The following is a 10,432-nucleotide window of genomic DNA, read 5'->3' on the forward strand; positions in this document are numbered from 1 at the left end:
CGGTATATGACTTTTAAAGCCAATTAATAATAATAATATTGAATAACTTTTCTAGTTCCGGACACTTGTAGATTCTATTATTGAGTAAATATTGAGTAAACTTTAAATCCATATAAATAATATTTTCGTATTACACGATTCTTAACAAATGGTTCTATTACCAATTCCTGAGTTTCGTTGTACCAAATGAAGTTCGAACTTTCCAAAAAAGGCAAATGCATCCTTTATTGAATAATAAAGTACTACTTTTATACTATTTTTAATCGACGCAACAGTGCTTAGAGACTTTCTCTAAACCCAAAAGGGAGCATAATAGACCATGCATAGGTTCTTTAGTAGTTCTTTTGTTAAAAGTTTAACGGTTTTTTTTTATATACGAGTAGTGAATAACTTTTTTATTATTATTTAATTAACATCAATTTAGGTCATATTTATCTGTTCATGACAGACTTTTATTAGGCACTGTTGATTTTCCCTAAGGTTGAATTAGAAGTAACAATTAGCCCAGATTTGGCATTAAGTGCCATAACAAAACATTCGTAAATAGTGCACACAGACTTCCATATGTAGATATTACTTATTTGTCTAGTAGTGAGCAGATTAAGCATAATTTGTAAGGTTTATTTCACAACAAATTAAATTAAATTTTGGGTGTCATATGGTAATGAGTAGCCAACATTTATTTACATTATACCTAGTTGTGAACAGAAAATAGGACCATGATTTGTCCTTTGTAAACATATTCATTCCGCATACTGAAATTAAAAATTTTTTTTAGAAAAATATAGGACATTTCGCAAATTAAAATAAATCTTTATTTAAAGGAACTACCAGATCAAAACCAATCCTGCCGACCTTTTCAGAAATAATTTTTATTTGGCGGAAGACATAAGGCGAATAGCGTAGCTTGTCGTTGGCTTGACAAATGATGACTTCAAATCAACATGACCAATTTTCGAAGTAATCAATCACTTTCGGTAAGAAGCGAACAACTGAAAAATGGATTCGTCAATGATGAATGAAGTAAAATGAATGTGGGAAGATAAGGAAAGTTTTCTGAAAGGATTTTTTTCAAAGGATATTTTTATTTTTAAATTAAGAATATTTAAAAATTAATGAAAGCTAATATAAGAATATTTATAACAATAAAGTGTCTGGAATTTTTTTTATTTCGTTTATATTAATATATACGTACTACACATATTTATGTGTATACACCTATACACATAAATTTATTAATGAATACATTAAAATATATAAAATAAAACACGTTTACACACATAAAGTTTACCAATGCCGCAGACAACTATTCTCACATATAAATGTATATAGTATTATTTATGTAAGCATATTTGGTTTAGTTAAAATAATATGTTTATTCAGTTTTCACGAAGCCGTCATTAAAATTTATAAATAATTTACAGACTAAGCCCAAATATATTAAAACGTATATTTAGTTTTATGAAATCTGCTGAAAAAATTTTCCATATTATTTTCATATGCGGATATTGATATTTAAATGATGACAATAACACCTATGCAAACATCGAAATTTGCTCAGTGAATCTCAAATTAAATTTCAATAGCAAATACGTATCAGACATATCAAATAATTCAATATCTTGAATTTTCATATAAATAAATCCATCCGCAGAACTGAAGTCATCACACTTCAAGTACCCAAGCATTGACTAAGTACTAAGCTTAATCATGAAATTCAATTTGTTCGCACTTTTCGCCGTTGTGGCCTTATTTGCTGTATCTGTTTATGGCCAATCTATAAGCAGTTCTGAAGATGAGAACTCCACAACTGTAGCCTCTACTGATTCCTCAACTGTTGCATTAACTGACGACTCTACCACTGTTGTGGTTTCTACTACGGCACCAACAGTTTCTGAGAGCACCACTGTTGCATCAAGTGACAGCAGCACCAGCAGACCCAGTCGCCGTCCTGGAAGGCCAGGTAGGCCAGGTAGACCTGGAAGACCCGGTAGAGGTGACAGACCCGGTAGAGGTGGTAAACCAGGACGTGGTGGAAGACAAAATCAAAACCGTAGACGTGGACCAGACAATAAGAAGGGTCGCCAACAAAATAATCAACGGTCAAGAAGAGGTTGATTTGCAGAGTTCGAGAAGAAAAATATTTTAAAATTTAATTTATTAATTTAATAAAAATAAAAATGATCAGAGAACAATAATTCGAAAATATTTATTTGTGTTAATCTGGAAAGACATTACATGTTCGGAAAAAACAAGCTTAAATAAAATTTTATCGATGTTGGCCTATTAGCACCGCCACGAGTCTTGCCACTGCAATACCAGCTCTGTCCCCTAGGATTTTTGCTCTGAATAAACTATTCTTTGTTGATATTAGTTTAGTTTGATTTCATCGTATGGTTACATGGTATGGTTACCAATGATTATAGATTCGTTTTTATTCAGTAACTACCTCTCGTTTTATTCGTCGGGGTCGTGGAACTCAGATGAATGATAATGCTCACTGATCACTCACTGATATCAGTTGAGTTTTGTACTGTTTCATTGACTTTGATTTTGGATTTAGTTTGGACGCTAGACGAATATCAGTCTTACTGGTGGAGAAAATTGTAATCTGTTAAATATGCAGATTTATTTCTATAATCAAATGAACTACTTATTTACAAAGATTTTGGCATAGAATGCGCTGTATAAGTTGATAATAAAAAACGATCTGATTATACAATCATGAGTTAAAAACATTTCTGCACCCGCAGTCCTTTTACGCCTTTGGTTTCGGATATACATATATATAATATAATTTAATGATTTGGATTCATTATCGGGATATAAATAATGTATGCCCAGCTATATAGTAGTATACGCATAATACAGTTATGCCTTTTCCGTTTGGATTTTCACTCTCATGCAATCTAATCGCCGACATTGCGGTATTATCATTAATTTGTAATTTGATAGAGACCAAGTATTCCATAGGCTTAGGGGGCGATCACCACCAAATTAGTGAGGTATAACTAAATATTAAGTGTATTTCTACACTATAAATCCATTAAAAAAATTTAGCATGAAAGCCCAAGTTTCTTCCATCCATCCTTTTACATGAATAAAAAGCTATGTAGGTTTGTTTTATCCGTTTTTCAATATTTGCTTTCCAATTCAATTTAAATTCCGGCATAAAACCTTTATATCTTTCTACACAGAAGAACTTCAGATTTTGACTATTTAACTTTAATATCAATTTAATTTTTTTTATTGTATAACAATAGCTTAATTTTCTTTGCGTTTATTAAACATCATTATTATAGATCGCGGTTAAATCGCTAAGTTTATCCAATACTTTTTCCATGATCTCACTTACTATTCCATTCGCTCCAAGAGTTTTTTTAAGATGGAGTTTATCGAAATCATAGTAAGGTTAGAGAATTTCTTCTTATATCTGGAAGGAGGTCAGTGTGACTTTTCTGGTTACATTATGAAGCACATCTTTAAATCTATGAATGCGGTTGGAGTGTATTGCTTGAACTTTTCATGCGGTAAGCATGCTGAGCCTTGGGTATGCTTTAACCCTTTGAAAACACTTGAAATACACCTCTTTCAAATACTTAATGACAAAAGAAGATAAGCTCATTGGTTTGTAGTATCTGGATATACTCTGCCCGTTCATAAATAGTAAATATTCTATTTTTACGATGTATGCAGCTTCTATGAGTTGTTCCATTTATAGTTTAGCTACCAATGTCATCTAGAAATCTTCACAGGTTTAAGCAAGATAAAGAACTATATATATTGTGAGTAGAAACAGAAGCTTACATCGAGATTTGCATATTGAGAAATAAACATGAAGCTTAATTCATTTTTTTTTAAGAAATGTCAAATCAGAAATGGATATTAGGCTGTTGTTAATTATAGAGACAAATACTGAATTTTTATGAAAATTGTAAAAAAGTGGTTATTAAGAAACCATCCATTCTATTGAATAAGTATATCAGACCACAACTATGACATAGTTCGCTTACAGTCCTTAAGAAAAAACGGAAACCTAGAATTCTTGGTTGGTTTTATTAAAACAATATTGTATTTATCTGGTTCATTGTAGAGGTAGCTGCTTGCTTAGTTTCTTTAATCAGCTATCGAATTTTTAAACTTTTAAGTGTCACAATGCTTATATTCATTAGAACCTAATTGAGTCTGTTATTCATCAGAAGGAATATTACTGGCATCTATCTATCTATTATTAGTGCTCTGTCCTTAGAAACATAATGTATTTTGTAATTATGAAGAATAAAAACGTTAATGGAAAACCATTGAAAGCAAAGCTTGACAGTGTGAATGGGCACACACTGGAACAAAATATATATATTAATCAGATCCATTATCTAAACTTAATTATAAGTAAAACAAGTCTACATATCACAAAAAACTTCTTAATTGGTTTTATTAAACGAAAAGTTTATTTTTATTATATTTGTTTATATTATTATATTTACTCAGTTACAGACTTGTGTTATTTTCTTATAAACGTCATTAATGTTTTCGAATATTTCTAAACACAAAAGTATTTTTAGCTTTATAAAAACTTACTTCTTAGATAGACTATCATTATTTCACAAATTATTTTGATATGCGGATATTGATATTTAAATGATGACAATAACACCTATGCAAACATCGAAATTTGCTCAGTGAATCCCAAATTAAATTTCAATAGCAAATACGTATCAGGCATATCAAATAATTCAATATCTTGAATTTTCATATAAATAAATCCGTCCGCAGAACTGAAGTCATCACACTTCAAGTACCCAAGCATTGACTAAGTACTAAGCTTAATCATGAAATTCAATTTGTTCGCACTTTTCGCCGTTGTGGCCTTATTTGCTGTATCTGTTTATGGCCAATCTATAAGCAGTTCTGAAGATGAGAACTCCACAACTGTAGCCTCTACTGATTCCTCAACTGTTGCATCAACTGACGACTCTACCACTGTTGTGGCTTCTACTACAGCACCAACGGTTTCTGAGAGCACCACTGTTGGATCAAGTAACAGCAGCACCAGCAGACCCAGTCGCCGTCCTGGAAGGCCAGGTAGACCAGGTAGACCTGGAAGACCAGGTAGAGGTGACAGACCCGGTAGAGGTGGTAAACCAGGACGTGGTGGAAGACAAAATCAAAATCGTAGACGTGGACCAGACAATAAGAAGGGTCGCCAACAAAATAATCAACGATCAAGAAGAGGTTGATTTGCAGAGTTGGAAAAGAAATATATTTAAAAATTTCATTTATTAATTTAATAAAATTAAAGTTATTTGATGCAAAATAATTAAAAAATGTGTATTTTTACATATGAAAATGTAAAATAGTATCAAAGTAGGTAGAAGTAGCAACGATTTTGTGGATTAGATACTGCATACTGCACTATACGTGTCGAATGGTTTTTAAACCAATGAGCGCTAAATATTTTGACGTTGATACAGTTTCGATTTCGTATTCCAAGACTGGCTCATGTGTGTATTTAAATTTCAAAAATTAACCTGAACTTTGCTTGTACAACTGCACCATCATAACGAATGCAGTCACAGAATATTTAGAGAATATTACTTATTTTTGTCTAGTTAAACAGAATAATCCGAGAATTAATTAATTTCAGGTCATTATAAATGACAGCTTGCTCTGTATAACTCCAATCGTCACTGTTCAAACATTTCAATCACATTCGTCTTATGACTGAGACTCGTTATATGTTATGTAGTACTACTGAAATACATGATATGCATTGATTACTTTGTTGTGGTGATGTGTATCTTACTGCATTCTGTGCATGCCTAAAGGCTATATATTGTAAGAAAAGAATTTTTATTTCATTATTAAAGGGAAGAGATTGAAAAAACTAAAAAATCCGTTTTCTAATTACTCCATTTTTATTCTCTCATTTCATTATTTTAGTAGTACTATTCACGATTTGTGTTTCAATTAATATATCTGTCTTTAAATATATCCCCCTGCGGGTAAGGGGTTAGAATATGATTATCGTAAGCGGCGACTTAAATCTTGGCGCTATGCCGACATGTAGTAAGTAACACGGCACTTGTGACACCCGACCGGAGGTGTAATTCTGGTATTACGGGGGTCAGGTGGTTGACGCAGTCGTAGTGGCTATGGTTGATACCTAAACTTACGCGGGAAGAATGATCGGTATTTGTTTATCATCATTCACCAGGTGTTGAGATCCAAAAATCAGCAGAGGCATATAACTCCATTGGAACCGGCGGAAGTTCATTAAAATTTCTAATGGGGGGTTTATCGGCGCATTATCTTGTGCTTGTAGAGCAGAGTGGCCTTAAGCCTTCATGACAGGTACGCACGCTAAACAACTCTGTTACTGTCTTTAAATATAGGACAATATGTTAAACAAAAAGTAATGTTTATGGTGGTATTCTTGCAGTTTATTCATTTAAACTATAGTGAGGTGTATGTCACATGTCGCACCTACTTGTGCAGTGCCAGATATATTCATACACATATTGAATATATTATTAGTCACATTTGACAACATTGTGCTCACAATAAATAAGTGAGATTTTAAAATTAAGGAAACTTTATTTATGGAACTAAGTGTGAATAAGGTACTACCCAGAAAATCAAACATGCAGTATATAAATAAAGATAGTCGTTTGCCTACGATTTGACGTTGTTATCCTACTTCTCCGAGGTACATAAAAGCAATAATCAGAAACGAAAATATTATTTTATTATTAATATCACAAATAAATTTTATACTACAATTACTGTTTTAAATGAAAATTTTGCTATAATATTTGTTTACTCAGTTGCTGGTATTCGAATGATATTTTGTGAAGTACCGCAAATCCACATTTTCTTGTTTAGGAAACGGGAAGAACCATCAAAATATGCCAGCATCGTTTCAATGACTGCGTAAGTCAAACAAGTCACGTCAACAATGTTGGAGGCAGCCTAATCTCTTTAGAGAATGCCTAACAACACGATTCAACAGGCTTAAATAATTCAGTGAGTGTCAGCAAATAACTTACGAACATTCCATGCCCGAAATCAGCAACCCAAGACAGCAACAGCAGCTACGATATTAACTGATTAATGAGATTATTGTTGGTAGTATGGAGCAGATTCGAATTTCAGGGATAACAAATAACAAATCAGATGCTACGTTTTATGTAAATTCAGTAGAGGAAGAACAAATCCGTTTCCGAAGTTTCAGACAAACAACATTTTGTTGCTGTTGTTATTTCTCGATTGTTTTTCTGTTGTTTTTTGTGGATTGTTGTAATTTGATGAATTAATTGTGTTAAAAGTTTAACAGGAAAGATTTATTGCCAGTAAACATATTTAAAAGTATTTTTAACATTGACAAGGGTTAACAGATTTTGTCTTATTTTTAGTTTATTTTTCTATTTCCCAACACTAAAATGAGAAAAACAGTTTAAATTGTAAAAATATAAGATAGACACCCATTAATTTCAGTTAATAATATAGAATATTGGCCAAAACAACGCATACTCCTACATAAAAATAATTTATATGGAAACGAGAAGGCGAACTAAGATACAAATTTTTTTAAATCAAAAATATTGATATAAATAAAATAATATATTAATTTTAATATATGTATTACTTATTATCTTTAAACCATATTTCCAATGAAAATGAGCAATTACCCAATAAATGTAAACTGTTTTTCTCAAAATATCAGTCGTCATTATTAGAATAACGAAACTATGTTAAACTATTCCAAATCTCATTAAATTGAAAAATGAATTGAACCTTGAATTTATTGAGTATATTATGAGCCAAAATTGAATAGAATGAATTTCGAATAATGTTACATTCAAAATTACATTGGGGAGTTCTAATAAATTGAAATGTCACAATATTTTGAAAATGGAGTTTACGATGGTTTTTACTCAAGTTTAATTTCCTCGATGAGTTGTGGTATTGAACCCTCCTAAAAAGTCTTAAAACTAAGCTAATAGTATAATGTTTCCATTATGCAAATGACAATATGGCTGTCTTAATGATAGCTCTTCATCTTCTGTAGGAAATTGAGTCGATCTGGAAATTGCAGAGCGACACTTTTTCAAGCGGTATTCATTCGTTACTTTTTAATGAGTTCCTTAGATTTAGTTTTGTTATATATATATAAGCTAGAATAATCACCTATTACACATGACTTAAGTGCCTTCAGTTTATTATTATTAGCTAACTGAAAAAAATACAGGTGAGAGCTTTTGTTAACGATCTCCAAAGGAATAACAACCGGTACCCCTAAGCTTACATCCAGGAAGGCACTACGGCAGTACAAACCTTCTAGTTTTCTAGTTCTTTCTTTATTTCTACTTCAGTAACCAAAGAGTGATTAGTTACTTGCATAGGTAGCTAAAGTCTTAGTTCACCTATTCCTTCAATTTTATGGTGGAATAATGAAAGGCTTTAATTGCAGCTCGGTTCTCAATAGAAATAGCAGCACTGCCTTTATGCTCTTTTAAATCGTAATTTTGTGTTGAGGAAGGGCAAACTCTCATTGGCACTAGTGAGACTGTTGTTGGTGTAAATTATTTTCGATGGTCTTAAAGAGCTCTTAAGGAATTCTCATTAAAATGAAAAGATCTCATATACCGATAGTGGTCGTTTTTAATGCCACAAAATACTTTGAGCTTAAGGAGCTTAAGTTAAAAGCAATATTACTTCAGTTCTTATTGTTTTTCTTAAATAATTGCTAGTAATAGTTAAATTTTTATTCAGTGATTAAGTACCACATTTTGTTTGTATAATTACACATGAAAAAATTACTGTCTAGTTAAGATCTAGACAAAACGCCTAACTTTTCTGCTTTTCGGAAGAAAGCTGCAGTTTTAATTTAGACAAGAAAAGCAGTCTACCTAAAAGAGCAGTGATTGCCGTATATTATTATCTTCTTATATATATTGTGCTTAATGTTGGTCTTTTTTTTAATTCCTCAATTATTCACATAAGTAGAACACTTTTGAGCTACAAACTATCAATGCCCTAAGATGTATATTATATATTTGAGTATTTATGAGATATTATTTTAGTGTATCTCACCTTTTGTTGTGAATTTTGAACGACACTCAAATTGTGAGCACTTGAAGTTATTATAACTGTCGGTACTTTCATTCAATACATGTCAATGGCGGTATTACTTCATAAATTCACTACAACCTTTCAATGGGTTTTTCCATTAAACTGAAGTGGCTGTACTGGAAACAACGAGGAGAATGTCGAAAATATTAAACTTAATGTTGTATATAAATTTTAAAAACTTTTTGAAAATATTTGTCTTGTTATTCATGCACAAATATTGGCTCAAAATTGTTTTGAAGCTGTGTTGAGGAGCCTTTGTGTCTTTCATAACAGAAGTGTTTACGTTGACTGAGAAAGAAATTTTCTCTATTAAAAATATTTACTTCTGAATTGCAAATTAATTTGTTTTAAAATAATTTTATTTAGCATACTTTTGAGGGCAGCATGAAATTTGTGTTTTTTGCGAAATTTAATTTCTGAACTACAAGTGAAAAATTAAAATTAAATAAATAAATTGCAGAGCAAAACACTTAAACAAATATTAGCATTATTTATTTATTTTGATTTTTAGCGTTTTTGCACGTCAAAATTTGTATATAAATAAAAGTATTTGAATTTAATGTGCTTAGAATTGAGTTTGACGTGCTTTGAATAAAAAACTTTGTAAAAATGAAGATAAGTTTTTGCGGAATTTTGGTAGTTTTATCCGTATTAGCCTTTTCGTGTAATGGCCAAGTCACCACAACAGCTGCCAATGTCGCTGGTACGACAGTCGCTGGTACGGCAACGACTACTCCTGCTACTGCAACGACAACGAGAAGTTCGAGAAGAAGTCGTTTAGAGCTCATTTGGTCACGCATTCAATCTCGCCTTTCCTCCTTATGTGATCTAAAGAAAAGATTATAATTTTTGATGAAAACTGCAATGACGGAAAACTAATAAAGAAGAAATTCAATTAATATATATTTTTTTTAAATTTAAATTATTTATTTAAGTGAATAAGTCTCATTGAGAAAAATTACTCGAGACAAAGTGCTTCAAGCAGAATTATATAATTCGTCTAACAATTTAGAATATATTTTGAATTGTTCAAATCTTCCCACCTCTCCTATTTAATTCCATCTTGTTTTCTTTAGATTTTCTTATGTCTTCATTGTTACGGTAAGACTTCTGCATAAAGTCTGTCTTTCGAATAGGTGTAGAGGTTCCTCTTCAGAAACTATCATTGTTCAAGATTCAATTCTAGATTAGAATCAGGTTTGGTAGGCGAGCAATTTTCAGTATCTTGTCATAAGTCGAAATTTTAAGTTTGTCATTTCCTTTTATCATCATGGTTTTTAAAGATGCCTATTATCTTAAA

The 10,432-nt window shown here is 31.5% G+C and overlaps 1 protein-coding gene across 1 annotated transcript in view; it reads right to left on the reverse strand.

Annotated features, from left to right (window-relative positions):
• Positions 1–9,623: 9,623 nt before the first annotated feature.
• The window catches only part of LOC119674182 (solute carrier organic anion transporter family member 74D-like), a 9,535-nt gene continuing 8,726 nt past the window's right edge, over positions 9,624–10,432 (reverse strand). The window contains exon 8 of the mRNA XM_038085306.1: positions 9,624–9,796. Coding sequence (XP_037941234.1) covers positions 9,624–9,796 — 173 coding nt within the window. The remainder of the gene's footprint in view (positions 9,797–10,432) is intronic.

The sequence above is a fragment of the Teleopsis dalmanni genome, chromosome 2 (genome assembly GCF_002237135.1).
Source record: "Teleopsis dalmanni isolate 2A chromosome 2, ASM223713v2, whole genome shotgun sequence".
Lineage (NCBI taxonomy): Eukaryota > Metazoa > Arthropoda > Insecta > Diptera > Diopsidae > Teleopsis > Teleopsis dalmanni.